General features: G+C 50.1%; 1 protein-coding gene across 10 annotated transcripts in view; it reads left to right on the top strand.

Annotated features, from left to right (window-relative positions):
- Positions 1 to 16,482, top strand: part of Arsg (arylsulfatase G) — a 120,369-nt gene that overhangs the window by 40,366 nt on the left and 63,521 nt on the right. For 4 of the 10 annotated variants that reach the window (XM_015504854.2, XM_015504852.2, XM_015504853.2 and 1 more), the window contains exon 2: positions 4,159 to 4,911. The exons of 2 other annotated variants lie outside the window; for them this stretch is intronic. In XM_015504854.2, coding sequence (XP_015360340.1) covers positions 4,694 to 4,911 — 218 coding nt within the window. In that variant the 5' untranslated portion in view covers positions 4,159 to 4,693. Of the gene's footprint in view, positions 1 to 373; positions 853 to 1,712; positions 2,354 to 4,158; positions 4,912 to 5,710; positions 5,798 to 7,221; positions 7,245 to 16,482 lie in introns of those variants that run through there. 4 more of the 10 variants (XM_048798178.1, XM_048798180.1, XM_048798184.1 and 1 more) reach the window with 4 other exon arrangements.

A 16,482-nucleotide genomic window follows, 5' to 3' on the forward strand; every position in this document is an offset into this window, starting at 1 on the left:
TTTTTTTTTTTTTTTTTTTGGGTGGTGCTGGGAATTGAACCCAGGGCCTCAGGCTTTCCAAGCAAGCACATCCTCAACCACTGAGCCACATCCCCAACCCTCTACATTGGCTTCTTAGCTGCTTCTCACCTGCGCTAGACCTTGGCCTTCGCTGGCTTCTCTGCCTGCTGTACCTTCTCCTTGTGGCCTGTTTCCTTACCTCCAGCACATCCTTAGACAAAATGCATTTCTCGCCCAGCGTTATGGGCCACCCTCTGTAACTTGGCGTCTGTCCATCCCTGCACTCCTGAATCCCCTCCTGTTTGACTTTCTCTGCGTGACTCACATTTTACTTATTGCATTCCCTCCTCCTCCCTACGATAAAAGTAAGTGGTGTGAGGGCAGGGGTTTCTGTCCCATTCGTGGATGAAGACCTGCCACCCACCTGTGTCAGTCACATTGGGCCGACCAGTGATGGGACGTATGGGGGGAATGATTTCAGGCCACCTGGGCAGCTAGTGCCCGAAGCCCTTCCTGGCAGCCCCAGTGTGACTCCTGCCCGGCTCCCCCCAGCACACAGACCATGTGATTTGGCAGGTAAAACAACAGAATTCGGCAACCAGAGACTCCCGCTCCCCCGCTGCCTTGTCTGTTTTGGCCTCAGCTCATCCAAAGCTTTTGTTTCAGGAAAACCAACAGAGCCCTCCGCCAGCTAGGTCTGCTGGCTCCGTGTTGTTGCAGCTGTTTTCAAGGTTCTGCAGGAGGCTGCTTGGCCGCAGGGAGGCCTGTGGGGAGCCAGGGTCAGGTGATGGAGCGGACAGCTCGGGAAGCCAAGGACTTCCAGCTCTGGGTGACTGCTCAGCACATCTTCAGGTGGCCATATCCCATTCCTTCTTGCCGACAGCCTGCCCGTGGGTCATTTCTGTGCTCATTAGTGCCTTTACCCGTTAGCAAGCTCAGGAACTGAAGGAAGGGTTACACCTTCCCATGCTTAGTGGCCCTGCGTTAAAATAGAGCTCAGGGACTGAGGATGTAGCTCAGTAATAGAGCATCTGTAGCATGTGTGATGCCCTGGGTTCCATGCCCAGTGTTGCAAAAAATAAAATAAGATGGAGGTTGAAAGGGAGAACGGGAATCATTGGTAAAGCTGATTGGCAACTCGAGTCTGTTGTACTTCTGCCTGGGGAGCTTGGAGATGGGGGGGTTGTTGATACTTGGATTCAGCAAGGATTGGTCACAATCCTTTATGCTCTGGTGGGACAGATGGGCTTTGGATGTGGGATGTGTTGAGTAAGGTGGTCAAGCACCTTCCACCCCAGTGGAAGAAAGGGTGAACATTTAATTTGCCAAAGACAAACACCTCTAATCCTAGCAACTAGGGAGGCTGAGTCAGGAGGATTACAAGTTCGAGGCCAGCCTCAGCAGTTTAGCAGGATCCTCTCACTCTTGTTTCAAAATAAAAGGGCTGGGGATGAAGGTCAGTGGTAAGGCACCCCTGAGTTCCATCCCCTGTACCTCCCTCCAGAAAAACAAAGACCCTCCCCTCCCCACAAGTTCTTCCTTCGCTGGGAGGAGAGCAGACCACTCTTCCCTGTCCTTCCTGAAAGTGATAAGGAGAGTTGGGAGAGTAACCTCAGATAAAGTCCAAGGCAACAAATGGGGCCGATTTCTTGAGCTCAGCTAAGCTCAAAGTCTCAGCTTGAATCTTGACCAAAGTCCATGGCTTGGCATTCATTGAATAGCTAGCTGGTGTGCCTTTTCCCTTGATTTAAATAAGTGAATAAATAAATAAACTGGGAAGGGATTAAATGTCTCCCCCGTAGTATGGTAGACTGGCTAAATCAGCTTATTTCCCTTCTATGAAAATTTTAAGTACTATGTTACCAATTCTCTTTGAAAATCCTCAAAGGAATGTTTTATCACGAAACGCTAAAGAAAAACAATCTATTTATGTTCCCACCTTAATTTTAACCTCTTTCTTAAGTGAAATTTTTTTTTTTTCCTCCTGAATTCTTGTACGTTGGGTCACTCTGAAATGGATTATTGACTAGGAATGAGGCCACGCTAAAAAAACTAAGCAGCTTTAAGAAGAAAAGCCGCCTAGGACTATTGCTCGTGGTCAGAAGCCAGTAGAATGAGGCTGGGAATTACCCAGCAGGTGAACAAGTATTTGTTGAGCACCCTCCTCGTTCAAGAGCCTTCTGGAAAGGGAGAAGTATTTGGGGGCCAAAGGTCAACAAATACTGGTTGAATCTAATGGCACTTGAAATAAGTTGCCTTTTGGAGAGTGGAAGAATTTAATTTCTGAACAGTTGATTCACTCGTCTCCGGATGACATGACTGTTTATTTGGGCTTCCTTTTATTTTGATTAAGGTCAGTAGTGCTGGGCAGAGAGTGGTACCTGCGTGTAATTAATCCCAGTGGCTCTTGGGGGGCTGAGGCAGGAGGGTTGCAAGATTGAGGACAGCCTCAAGTGACTTCGGGAGATCCTTAGCAGTTTGGTGAGACCCTGCCCCAAAATAAAAAAATAGAAAGGATTGGGAATGTGGCTCAGGGTTAAGTGCTCTTGGTTCAATTCCCAGGGTATGTATTGTCTGTGTGTATGTGTGCACATATACGTGTGTGTGTGTGTGTGTGTGTGTGTGTGTGTGTAGATGGTACTATGTTCCCATTCTTTTTGATTTTATCTAGGTCTTCCAGCTATCTTCATCCATTGGGGCTGACCATTGGGTTCCCTGGTAGAGATACACAATTGGAAATAGCATGTGGCATAAGCCCAGCCCTAGTGGCATCTTTATTTCTTATAAATAGATTCTTAGTTCCTTCCCTGGGTTGGGTGTTCAGCTGAGGTTTTTATTGGATCCACCACCTCAGCTCCGTGTCTCCTTACTAACCTTATAAACTGAGTGCTTGTGAGCTAAGGGCAATGTTGTTTGCTTCTTGGCTCTATTTGTAGCCTTGAGCGTTTGAGAGTCTAGTCTTCGATTCCTGACTTTCAAAACCCAGTCTGCTATGTTGTGTTTGTGTTTGGTCACTGAGGCTGAGTCATCCGCAGTGAGGCTAAGCCATTTCCTTTTCTTCCAGGATGACAGTCATGATGTTTTGGAGTGCACCTTGCTACCGCAAGAGTGTCCAAGAACTAGCAGCATAGGCCCCACTTGGAGGCTAATTAGAAATGCAGAGCCCAGGCCCCAGCCTTACCCACTGGTGCTATGGGGTCTCGCTAAGTTGTCCAGGAACTTGTGATCCTTCTGCCTTGGCCTCCCACGGTGTGTAGGTTTGAATCTACATTTCATTAAGCATAAAATTCAAAGCTAATTCCTGTGTACATCCATGTGGGGACTCACACATGCTGGGCAAAATATTCTCCCACTGAGCTAGAACCCCAGCCCTAAATTTTCTTCATAAACTTGTCATGACTACAATGTAAAGGGCTATATTTCCACTAAAATTTTGTTTGTTTGTTTGTTTGTTTTTTCTGGTGCTGGGGATTGAACCCAGGGCCTTGTGCATGCAAGGCAAGCACTCTACCAACTGAGCTATGTCCCCAGCCCTCCACTAAAAATTTTTTGAAAAAAATTTCTAACATTTAATCATGAAAATTACAAACATGTAGCAAAATGGAAAGCATTTCTACAATGACTAGCCCTCCATCTGTCTTCTATTACTGTGTTTTACATTCCGCCCCCATCCCAAATTAATTTCTATCAAGATTTCTTATGGAAATGTTAGGTAAGAGCATGGCTGTTACAAAGAATCCTGTCATAAGGGTCATAAGGGTCTCGTTCTTCTAGAATTCACAATGAGTTTAAGGTCACATTTAATTTGGGAGTTTCTTATGAATCAAGAGAAATTTGGGAGTAGGAGTCGGGGAGGCCTGGGATTTGGTAGAGTTGGGGGCTGGTCCTTTTCCCACCCAGAATACTGGGCCTCAGTCTTCCCATGTATACCGTGAGGGGGTTGAAAGAGGTCATCTCTGATGTTACTGCCAACCCCGTAACTATAAGTCTAGTGCAAATATCATCATCATCATTATTTTTCAGGTGGAAGAAATTGATGAACCAGTTAAATATTCAAATAAGAGAGAAAACATCTGTTGGCGTGGAAAAATGATTATTTCCTGAGCTACTGAGTAAAACACAGCTGTACGGGCGGTTTTAATTCTGTTTTCTTGTCAGTTTTTGTTCTTTCAGGAAACCTTAGAGAAACCTCAACCATCTGGAACTCAGAAACTCACTGGGGGCTGACTGCAGCTTCTAGAACATCCAGGTGTTCTGCAGATGAGAGAATTTGTCCTGCAGTCACCAGATGGAGTCCCAGACAGATGCCAAGCTTGGGCTGCGGCTCTAACATCCCTGAATACAGAGGGGTCACTTGCAGAGTTGCCAGAAGGGCCCTCAATGACACCGACACGTCTAGTCATCTCTATGAAGCTGCCGTGGGAAACATCTCCCCTCGTGAGTCAAGCCAAGTCCGGGGCTGCCAGTGTCCTGACTCCTGTGAATTAGGATTCCAGATGGGGGCCTCGTTTCTGTACTCCCCGGCATCCCCCCAGCCATCACATCCACCACCACTGCCACCAGTAGGTTCTGGAAAACTCTACTCCTAAGGGACCTGCTGCATTAAAAGTGAGCAGAGAGGAAGCGCTCGGAAAAGTCTCCGCTGGTGGCCTGCCATCGTTCCAGACACCAGGAGTCTCCCCCTTGTGTCACCATGGGCTGGCTTTTTCTAAAGGTTTTGTTGGTAGGAGTGAGTTGCTCTGGATTTCTTTATGCCTTCGTGGACTTTTGCCTCAGGGGGAAAACGACGGGCCAGAAACCGAATATCGTGATCATTTTGGCCGATGACATGGGGTGGGGTGACCTAGGAGCAAACTGGGCAGAAACGAAGGACACTGCCAACCTTGATAAGATGGCTTCAGAAGGAATGAGGTGAGTGTGGAGGATGCCACGCCAGCATCTCTTTGGATGACTCACCCCAGTTCCTGTAGGGGAAGGGGCAATGTCAAGCCCTTAAAACAGCAACGGATGGGTCCACGTTGCTTTTATTAATGCGTTAATTTATCTGGGTGAAGCCAGTACAGCGTCATGAAGAAACCCATCTACCCATTACCCACCCACCCATCTACCCATTCATCCATTCATCCATCCACCCACCCATCTATCTATCTATTCACCCATCCACCCATCCTTCCACCCACCCTTCCACCCATCCACCCTTCTGTCCACCTATCCACCCACCTACCCTCCAACAATCCATCCACTCACCCATTTACCCATCTGTTCATCCACCTACCCATTCATCTATCCATCCATCTATCCATCCATCCATTTATCCGATGACATTGTATATGTACATATTAGGAGCTATAGAGGTGAACAAAATAAAAATTCTTGTCCCCGTTTATTCACCATCTGGCAGGTGACACAGGTTAAAAGGAAGGTAAGAATTACAACTGACACTGGGCATGGCGGTGCATGCCTGTAATCCTAGTGGCTCCGGAGGCTGAGGCAAGAAGATCTCTAGTTTAAAGCCAGCTTCAGCAACTTAGCAAGGCCCTAAGCAATTTAGTGAGACCCAGTGTCAAAATAAAATATAAAAAGGGATGGGGATGTGGCTTAGTGGTTAAATGCCCCTGAGTTCAATCCCTGGTACCAAAAAAAAAAAAAAAAAAAAAAAAATTCAATTGAGTCTTACATGAATCTGCATCTGGAGTTTTTTGGATCCCAGCGGGCAGGATGTAGAACCCAGCCTGGGGACACAAGGGAGAAGATGAACTTTGAAGAGCAACTGAGAGCCAGTGGGGCACACGTCTGTGTAAGTAGATGGGACTAACATTCAAGGCTAACATTTAAGTCATGCTGAATTAATTCTGAGGGACCACAAGAGGGGAGACTGTTGAGCAGTGGGCCGGAGTGTTCATAACGGCCATTGCAGATTTTTTGCACAGACCCCTGGCTTCCTTCCCCACCTAGACGGAGAACGAGTGTCAGAGCTTTCTGACGTCTGTATTTTTGCCCTGGACAGATGTGGATCTGATTGGCCGGCTTGTTTCCTGTCTGCACTGGGTTAAACTCCCACCCTGGCTCAGCCGTCCGCCTGGCCGCTCAGGAGAACATGGGACATCTCCACAGGGCTTCAGCCACTTGTGTCCCTGAACTCAGAGCTTTCCCCCAGAAGTAGGGACAATGGCATTTCCTCTCTCCTCCTACAACCTCCTCCTCGCCTCAGCCCAGGAGAACTTTCTAGAATCACTCCTCTATTTCCAATCCTTCACGGACATTTTGTGTCTCTTAAGGATAAAGTCCATCCGTCCATTTATCAGATGACGCTGCCTATGTGCGTATCAGACACTCTGTACAGTGTCTCACCAGCTGGTTTTCATCTCCACCCTCCGTCTTCCCCATCGTGGGCTCTTCTTGCCTCCCCTGGACGGGCCCCACTCCCCCCCTCTGTGGTGGGTTCTTCTGGGGCACTGTCCACATCCTCTGCTGCTTAGGTCTCAGTTCCCTCAGGAGAGGTGTCCTCGATGCCTAAGGTACACTACTTAACGTGGTGACTGTTTATGCATCTGACCGCCTGTGTTGGGTTGAAGAGCGTCCACTCCCACCACCCATGTCCACCCAGAACCCCCGAATGTGACCTCATTTGGAAACAGGGTCATCTTTGTGAATATAATTAGTGAAAGACCTTAACGATAGCATAATGAATCTAGTGGGTGGGACCAAAATCCTAGGGCCCTGAAAGAAGAGGAGAGGACACTGGAGAAGAAGATCATGTGACGGAGCTGGCAGGGACGTGTGGGTCTATGCCGGCGGCTGCCTGCAACACGGGAAGCCAGGGGAGCTGAGCGTTGAGTCTCCCTCCGTCCCGCAGAGGGAACAGCCCTGCCAATATCTTGATTTCAGACCCCTGGCCTCCCACTGCGGTGCGAAGCCTCCCAGTTGTCATAGGTCATGGCAGCTGCAGAAAACGCATGTACTTCCCTTCCAGTTCTGGGCTTCAGGAGGAAAAGTAGTGTGTCATCCCGCCTCGTCCCCCGTCCCCCACCCCCTTAGGTCCCTAGCAAGAGCACAGGGCCTCCCACGGATGAAGCAGTTAACAAACAGCTGATCATCAATAAATGAGCTGAAACGTCACCTCATTTTGCAGGTAGGAACTTCTCTTCTGGGGAGACGGTTAGCCCAGATGATCACGTTTACCAGCCTCCGGGACCTGGGTTGCCGAATGTGTAAGAACTTCTGAAACTTTCCGTTTCCAGCAGGTTCATGGAGAGAGAACCAGGCCCGTTATTTCAGTTGCGATCTGGGAGGGTAGACATTGTCCTCCTGAGCTGTCCCCACCAGCACACTCGTCCTGAGCAGAAAGGGGGTCTCAGAGTCAGGCCCAGTTTGGTGGGCTTTCCTATTTACCTTCCTTTATGAGTGCATTCTGTCCGTCGGGCCCGTGACAGCGGCCAGGTGTGCTGCCTTTGGGCCTCTGAGGTCAATGTGTTTTCATTCTGTGCATATTGCTAACAGGAAAGCTGAACTTCCTGTGAGGCCGCGGAGTGATGTGTCGCTGGCTTCTTCCCCTGCCTGCTCCTGGCCAGTGGGGAACCATGAACTCTTTCTTGTGCCAAACAGGGTTGAGGTGTGACTTGAGAAAGTGTCTTTCCTGTTGTTCCTTTTCATTAGAGTGTTGTATTCCTAGGACTGCAGGTACTAACTACTACAGTTGGCTGGCTTAAAACAGCATTAACCCAGCCAGGCCTGTCATTCCCAGCAACTCGGGAGGCTGAGTCAGGAGGATCTGAATGAAGTTCAAGGTCAGCCTCAGCCACTTAGGCCCCAAACCACTTAGGGAGACCCTGTCTCAAAATTAAAAAAGAAGAGGGCTGGGGATGTAGCTCAGTGGTAAAGCACCTTGGGTCAATCCTCAGTACCAAAAAAAGAAAAAACGCTAATCCGGCCTTTCAGAATGCAGGAGGTCAAAATCAAGATGTCCGCAGCGGGTGGTTCCTTCTAGAATCTCTAAGGAAGAATCTGTATGTGCCTCTGTCCTTGCCTCTCTCCTAGCTTCTGCTGCAGGCTAGAAGTCTTGTCTTGCAGACTCCAATCTCTGCTTGGTCGTCACATGATGTTCTGGTGTGACAGTGTCCACATCTCCCTCTTCTAATAAAGATACCAGTCAGTGGACTTAAGATCCACCCTCATCCCGTCTGACCTCATTTCAACTTTATCATATCTGCAAAGACCCTGTTCCAACTGAGGTCACAGTTCCAGGTCCAAGATTGGCATGATCTTTGTGGGAAATCATCATCCAACCCAGTACCATCAACTATACCATGGAATCTCTGTTCCTGTGCTCCTAACGTGGTCGGTAATGCAGTAGGTGCTCAATAAATGTTTGCTGCCTCGAAGAGTAAATCTCTTGCTTACGAGGGCAGACTCTGGGGCCGGAGGGCTTGGCTTTAAATCCTGACTCTGTGTGACCTTCACATACTTGCTTTCCTCTCCTGTCAATGGGGACGATGACAGCACGTCCCTCCTAGGATGTGGCGAGGCCTGTAGTAGACATGGAGACGTGTTGGCTGTGGTTACTTTTGTTATTGTTATTAGAAGCAATGCCCATTTGGATCGCTGTGCATTCGGCTCCTCAGCATGAAGAAAGGTCTAAATGATAAGTCATGGAAAGTGAATGTGGAGTTCCGGAGACGGGTCCCTGTCCCTGCACATGGGGGAACACCTGTGCTGTAGTCCACACAGCAGCGCGATGACAGCTGAGCCTCGCGGAGTGCTCAAGGTACCCAGCCTGGACATCAACCCGTTTAATTCTTGCTCTCACCGTACCTGTCTCTTATTACACGGGCGAGGAAATGGAGGGTGAGTCGCTCACCCAGGGTCAGTGAGGGACTAAGCCAATATTGAAGCCCAGTTTCCCTCATTTTAGAGCCTTGTCCTCTAAGAGTTGGGAGGAATCGGGGAATGAGCATGGAGGCTTGGGTTGGCTTTGCAGCCAAAGGCTTGGGGACTGGTGAAGGTTGGAATCTCAGCACTTCCTCTGCCTTGGGTGCTTGTGGAAGGATTTTGTGCCGTGCCTTTATGAGGCCATCTGAGAAATATGTTAGAGACGTCAGTCATTGGGAAAGTTGATGTAGCTGTCGTCAGGAGGCCCAGCCTGCGGGGAGGTGCTTGCTGCCTTTGTAGACGTCTGCACTCTTACCCCACTGACGCCCCTTCATCTCCAAGCTCCTCTTCATTCTCCTACCATTGCACTTATTTCTGTCTAGAAAACCTGCCTTCCCCTGCCCCAGGGCCTTTGCGGTGGCTGCTCCTCTCACCGCCAGCTCACTGCGTAGGTCTTGTCTGGTCTCTTCTCATCCTTCTGGTCTCTTCTCCACTCAGACGTCACGCCTTGGAGAAGCCTTTCCTGGCCTTTTCTCCATTACTGCCTCCTTCCCATACGTGCCCTTCCCTCTTTCTCCTGCCCACTCCCTTGTGTTTTTGGTACTGGGGACGAACCCAGGGGCATTTTACCACTCAGCCTGGCCACGTTGCTGAGGCTGGCCACCAACTCGTGACCCTCCTGCCTCAGCCTCTGGGATCGCAGCCTTGCCCCTCCCATCTGCCCCTCCCACCCGGCCCTGCTTTGCTATTGAAATGATCTTCTGTGCTCCTCCGCTACCTATTTCTCACAGTAGAGGGGCAGCCCTCTCACGTAGTGTTTGTTCACGCATCTGTGCTTCTGGAGCTGAGCCTCTAGGCGTGCGCGTGCGAGTTAGCCACAGCTTGGGATCTGGAACCAGGCTGCCGGGGTCTGTTGGTTGCTGGCCGTGGGGCGCTGGGCTAATTGCTAGACTTGCTGGGCCTCATCGTGTTCCTCCTACAGTTGAATGATGATGGCACGTACGTGACAGTGTGGTTGGGAGGAGCAGATGAGTAGGTGTCTTGTGAGGGGGGGAGCATGAACAGTGATGGCGAGAGGGGGTCCCGACAGCCAGGCCAGATGCTGCACTCATTTGAATGGCTGGTTCAGAAGGGACGCTGAGGTGGGGGTGTGCCCACACTTACTTACATCCTCCGCCACACGCTTGCACTTTGCTCTCACTTCCTCCCTGCCCCCCCTCCCTGCCCCCCTCCCTGCCCCGATCAAGTCAGTGCTGCTCCGGGAGTTCCAGGCAGTGGCTTCAAGGATCAGTGCTCATCCAAAGGTCAGAGGCTTCCACGGACTTGAGGCTGTTTCTAAAAAGGGCCTTTAGGAATGAAATGAGCTGTCAGTTCAAACACCTGGTTTGGTTTGGTTTTTCTGTTCTCAGAACTGACTTTTTTTTTTTTTCCTTTCTGGTACTGGGGATTGAATCTAGGGGTGCTCCACCACTGAACCACACCCCCAGTCCTTTGAATTTTTTTAATTTTTAAGATAGCTTCTCACTTAATAGCTGAGGCTGGCCTTGAATTTAGGATCCTCCTACCTCTGCCTCCTGGGTAGCTGGGATTATAGGTGTGGGCCACCACACCTGGCTCAGAATGGAGTTTGGCGAGAATTCATCCTCCCTCTTACATCTCAGGACTCTTTTTCTGAGCCATCCCGCCTCGAGAATTTGGTAGTAACTAAAGGAGGGTGTGAAGCAGACTGGCATCTGTCCTACAGGGGACTTGGGGGGAGGTCTGGCTTTTGGTGATGTCTACTGCACTCTCTGGGAGTGGGACAGAAAGGACATTCTGAACAAGACTGATATTACCAAGAAAAGGACCCTCCCCCAATCATAGAGAAAAGGAACCCAGACGCAGGGCTGGGAGGACCCCAGCTGGGGAGAGGTCCTCTCGTCCTCTGAGTGTCACGTTAACTCTGAGTTGTTTGCCTTCTCCTTGTGAGCTCTCGGCTCTGGGGTCAGGCAGCTTTCCGTCTCTGCACGTGAGTAAATAGGTCAAGTAGATGTAAAAGTCCCACGGTGACCACCTATCAACTGGGGAAAGGCACAGGCTCAGCTAAAGAGGCAGCAGGGTTTTTGTCTTGTGGCTGTTTAATAGATGGGGACGTGGGGACACACAGTGACCCACATGGTAGCCAATCATAGAGAAAAGGAACTGAAATATTAACCAGCGGGGCCGTGGTGCCGGCCTGCCTAGCCTGCAGGGTCAAAGGCGACTGCTATCCTCGGTCTTCTTTTAAGCCTGTCATGGGACAGTGAATCTCTGCTAAGAACCCGTCAGGAGACAAATGTGGGGAGACCCCAGTCAGCTCTGCCCTTCAGAGACATAAGTCCTGGTGGCAAGAGACCCACCTTGAGATGCAGGCGGGGACAGGAGCTCGCCCCGTCTCCTGCCCCTGGAGCCTTCCCATCACACGGATTGGATGTGACTGACTTGACAGATCTAGCGCGGCTCTCACACGTTGGTCCCTGGGAAGAAAGACAGAGCCTCGGTGCTGGGCTTCTCGCCTTCTGGGTGGCAAAGCCCAGGGTGAGAGGCCATGTGAAAGATGGCGCTTTGGGGCTCCAGGAGGGGACAGGCATTTCCATCCAGCAGAGCCAAGGGGGCCTCCATAAAGACCATCTGTTGGGACCTGAATACTGAGACCTTAAGATAGTCAAAATTACCGATGGGGAGGGAAGGGTGCCCTAGGCAGCCCGGAGAGCTGGACTGAAGGCCTAGAACGGAAAGGTGCTGTTCACTTAGCGGATATTCGGGGAGCCTCCCTGGGCACTGTCCTAGGTGCTGGGGACACATCTAAACAGAAGCCCCGGCTCTCCCTGGCTTGAGGCTAAGTGCGACTGGGCCAGGGGGCGTGACAGGCCCGACTGATGGGTGGAGCAGCTGGTGAAAGGTGTCGTGTGCATGCTTAAGTCTTTGGGCTTGATCCTGAAGGCTGTGGGGAACCCGGCAAGACTCAAGTCCTTGGCCTGCGTTGGACATGGATTGTTCTGGCATACTGGGATGATCCCAAATGGCAACCGAGGGGTGGGGCGTCAGAGAGCCCTCCAGGGTGGCTTCACTTGGGGTGGTGGAGGTGCAGAGAGGTGTCAGGTCCAGGAGGCAAAGAAAACACCACCGTGGTGTTTTCTTTGCCGTGTCCTTTGGGTGTGAAGATACATACACCCATCACAGGAAAGGAAAGAGCACGGGGGATCTGCCAAGGACTGGGAATCCTGTTTTGGGAAGAGCCGGGGCACTAAGCGGATAAATGGATAAGTGACAAAACACTCCAGATTCGCTATTTGCTACCACATTTGCTCGTACTTGACAAAGGGCCTATGGTTGGTTGGTCCCGCGACTCCCTCTAGCAGCCTTTGAAGAACAAACCAACTATCATCCCATTGAACAGAAAGCAACACGGAGTCTGCGCCCCGCTGCCTGTCCATCTGTCTAAGTCATGTTAGCATCTTCCCATTGACCCCTGCCCCACCCTGTCCCTCGACGCACACAGGCCACAGCCGACGATTCCTAAAAACTGTTTCCACCTCCAGGCCTTTAAATTATGAATGGAGCAAGAATGGTTTTTATTCCAGTCACATAGCAATTTAGAGAGTGGCCACAGAGAGCCTCATCATCTACTTTAGATTCTTTGTAAATGAAGGCTGGACGCGCTTAACTTCTCAATGTGATGTCTCTCCAGGGCTTTCGTGGCGGCCTCTCGGGCGCGAGCCTCCTCTGGTTCTAATACACGTAATTTATGCAATGGCAAGTTGCTCTGGCCTCCGTCTGGCTGTGTCTTAATTTGTGCTGATTTCCTTGTTAACAGGCTGCTGTAATGTCTGGCTCTGGGTTTCCAGTTCTGCTTTACAATGTATTCTCAGGCTTTAATGAGGACCCCTGTTGGCGAACTGGCCTGAGCCTGCCCAGATAGATTTGGGGAAAAACAAGAAAGCTTTCCAAATAACAAGGCCATTTTAGTGCTTATTAATTAGTCCTCACCAAATGGAGACAGTGGCCGGGAGAGGGAGGAGAAGGTATGTACGGCTCGGCGTTCACTTTTTTTTTTTTTTTTTTTTGGTACTAGGGATTGAACCCACGGGCGCTTTCCCATGGAGCCACATCTTGAGACCCTTTAAAATCTTATTTTACGTATTATCTTTTTAAAAAAAAATTTAGTGTTTTAGATGTATAATAACTTTATTTATTTATTTATTTATTTTATGTGTTGCTGAGGATTGATCCCAGCGCCTACACGTGCTAGGCGAGCGCTTGCCACTGAGCTACAACCCCAACCCTAAAATTTTATTTTGAGACAGGGTCTCACTAAAAGTTGCCCAGGCTGGCCTCAAACTTGGGGTCCTCCTGTCTCCATCCCCAAATAACTGGGATCACAGGCGTGGGCCGCCACACTCAGCTATAGTTCATTTCTTAAGGCTGCACATTTTGGGGGGAGCCTGGTGGGTAGTGTCAAGGCTTTCCAAAGACCTGGAAGTAAAGGAAATAAGATTTTTCTGAGAGTTAAGCTATGAACTTTAACACACCGTGGGGAAGAAATCAAGCCCAAACTGCGTCAGCTTAGGTGATTATGTGAAAAATGAGCCAACACATTTTTTCCAATTAAACAACCTGAGTTTCTCTCTTGGAGCCTTGTTTGTTCATTTACCAGATATTGCAGGGGCAGGCCTACCCCCACTCCCTGCCTGGGGCTGCAGACAGAGCCCTCAGCTCCATCCTTATAGAATTTATAGTCTGCAAAGCAGCTCGAGGCTCCATCTTCCCACAGTGACAACGTTGATGGCATTACTATGTGAGAGATCCCCAGGGCAGAAGTTAAAAACAGGGGAGCCGGGATAAGATTCCAGCAAGGTATGGTTGTCATTGCCCAGGTGTATCAGTCAACTCAGGCTGCTATAACAAATATCTTACCCTGAGCAGCTTATTTGTCTCTTTGCTACCAGGGAATGAACCCAGGAGGTGTGCTTTACCACCGGGCAACAGTCCCAGGCCTTTCTTTTTCTTTTTTTTTTTTTTTTTTAATTTTGAGACAGGGTCTCACAAAGTTGCTGAGGCTGGACTGGAACTTGCAATCTTTCTGCCTTAGCCTCCCAGATCATGGGGATTATAGGCATGCACCACTGTGCCTGGTCAGATTGGGGGGCCTAAACAATAGATATTTATTTCTCACGGTTCTGGAGGCTGGAAATCCAGGATCAGGGATCAGAGTGTCAGCCTGGTTGCGTTGTGGTGAGCATTCTCTTCTGGCTTGCACCACCTTCTTGGCAGAGACAAGAGCACTCTGGCTTCCTCTTCCCACCTCCCCCACCCGCCCCTTTCTCTCTGTGATGCTGGGGATCAAACCCAGGGCCTTGCCCCTGTGCTCTACCACTGAGTCCTCTCTTTCTCTTTTAATGATGGTATTCATCATAGAGGCTCCACCTTCATGATCCCATCTAAATCTAATTAATTTCCAGAGGCCCCACCTCCAAATGCTACCACATTGGTGGTTAGGGCTGCCAGATATGAATTTTTGGAGAATGAAACCTTTAGTCCATAGCACCAAGCAAGAAGAAATGACAGTCAGTAGACTTTGAGGCCAGGTGTGGTGGCACACACCTCTAATCCCATGGATTGGGAGCCTGAGGCAGGATGATCACAAGTTCAAGGCCAGCCTCAACAACTTAGTGAGGCTTAGTGGTGATGTACCTCTTGGTTCAATCCCCAGGGCCAGGATGACAAAAAGAAAAGAAAAGAAAAGGAAAAATATAGCCTTTGAGTACCTCAGACCCATGGTCAGAAATCGATCCACAGTGGACAAAAGTCCCTTTGGCCGCCTAAAACTTCTCCACAGTCCACTTGAATGCCTCAGCATGAATGAACTTCAGCCTTGCCAAGGCGACCCGTGGACCCTGACTTCCTGTTTAACTTTTGCTCAGGAAGAAAACATGTTGACCACGCTGACACCCTGCCCCGGTGTCGTCCTGGGAAGTCAGTTGGGCATGGCATTCCTGTGTCTTTCTCAGGCTTCACGTGGTTCGTGTGCCTGTGAGTCAGGCTGTCAGGGGCTGGCACCAGCAGGAATGAGTCTCAGAGCCTCCCAGCCAAAGACCGGCTCCCGTAACACGATGACCTAGTTAATGTGACATCCTATGTGGGCGGCTCTGTCTTGGAGAGAGTGTGGGGGTTTGGATTGGCTGGGCCTGGGTTCCAGTTCTAGCTCTGTCATCTGTTTGCGGTCTCCGATCTCCGCACAGCTTCGAGGTCAGACAGGCCTTGATGTGAGATGCAGCTGCACTCACACCAGCCTCAGCTTCCTGGTCTATAGAATGGGAATTCGGATGGCTTTTTTTTTTTTTTTTTTAGAGAGAGAGAAGAGAGAGAGAGATAATTTTTAAAATTTTTTTTTCAGTTTTCGGTGGACACAACATCTTTATTTTATTTTTATGCGGTGCTGAGGATTGATCCCAGTGCCCTGTGAATGCCAGGCGAGTGTGCTACCACTTGAGCCACATCCCCAGCTCAAATTTGGATGACTTTTTAAGAAGGTTTCTTCTTCTCCTTCCCCTCCTTCCCCTCTTCCTCTTCCTCTTCTCCTCCTCCTCCTTTTCTTTTGGCACTGGAGATTGAGCTCAGGGGTGCTTGACCACTGACCTCCATCCTTGGCTCCCCACCCCCTACCTTTTCTTTTAATTTGGAGAAAGGGTCTCACTAAGTTGCCCAGGCTGGCCTTGAACTTGAGATCTTCCTGCCTCCACTTCCCCAGTCACTGGGATTACAGGCCTGTGCCTCCATGCCCAGCCAGATTGTTTTACAAATTAGAAGAAATACATTCACGCATCCCTTAATAGAGATACATGCTGAGAAATGGGGCGTTAGGTGATTTCCTTGTTGCGTGACTATCATAGAGTGTCCTCACCCTAGCCAAGATGGCCACAGCATCACTAGCCATTTAAATAGGAGTGCTGTCATGTGAACGTTCTTCAGCAGGGCGAGACTGTATGCATAAGATGATCAGGATGGGCTGGGAACAAGCTCGGAGGTGGAGCACTTGCCTAGCATGTTCGAGGCCCTGGGTTCCGTCACCAGTGGGGCCCAGAAAGATGCTGAGGGTGGTCGCTGTTTGATAAGTGGTGACGTTTCGCTGCTGTAAGAAAGACTGCAGCTGAGTGCCTGTTTGTCCTTTAGGTCTCCGCCTCCCCTGCACGTGCACACACCTGTCAGACCGTCTTGAGCCCGTGTGCTCCCTGGCATCTCATCCACCAAAATACACCCTGCCCTGCTGAACCGCGGGTGAGCTGAGAAGGGGCTCAGCCACTTACGGTCACATCCCAGGCTCCTGTCCGACTTCCATCGAGTGTCCTGGTGTGAAGGTGGCCCACCTTGGGGCTCCAGATGGGCTGTCTGGTGCCCACTCCCGGGGGTTCCCATACTATGTGCAGAGGGGACTGCTTTTCCTGGAGCCAGAGCCGGTCTAGGACAGCCCTGGCACCCCCTGGTCGCTCTGGGCCCCACCTGGTTGCCCGGTACTGAGAGGAACACTATCCCAGAAAACCTGTGCCCCGTGGGGGCCTCTCTGATGCCCTGGTTCCCTGGCTGAGAAGTTCTGTG

The sequence above is a fragment of the Marmota marmota genome, unplaced genomic scaffold (assembly GCF_001458135.2).
Source record: "Marmota marmota marmota unplaced genomic scaffold, marMar, whole genome shotgun sequence".
NCBI classification, from domain to species: Eukaryota; Metazoa; Chordata; class Mammalia; order Rodentia; family Sciuridae; genus Marmota; species Marmota marmota.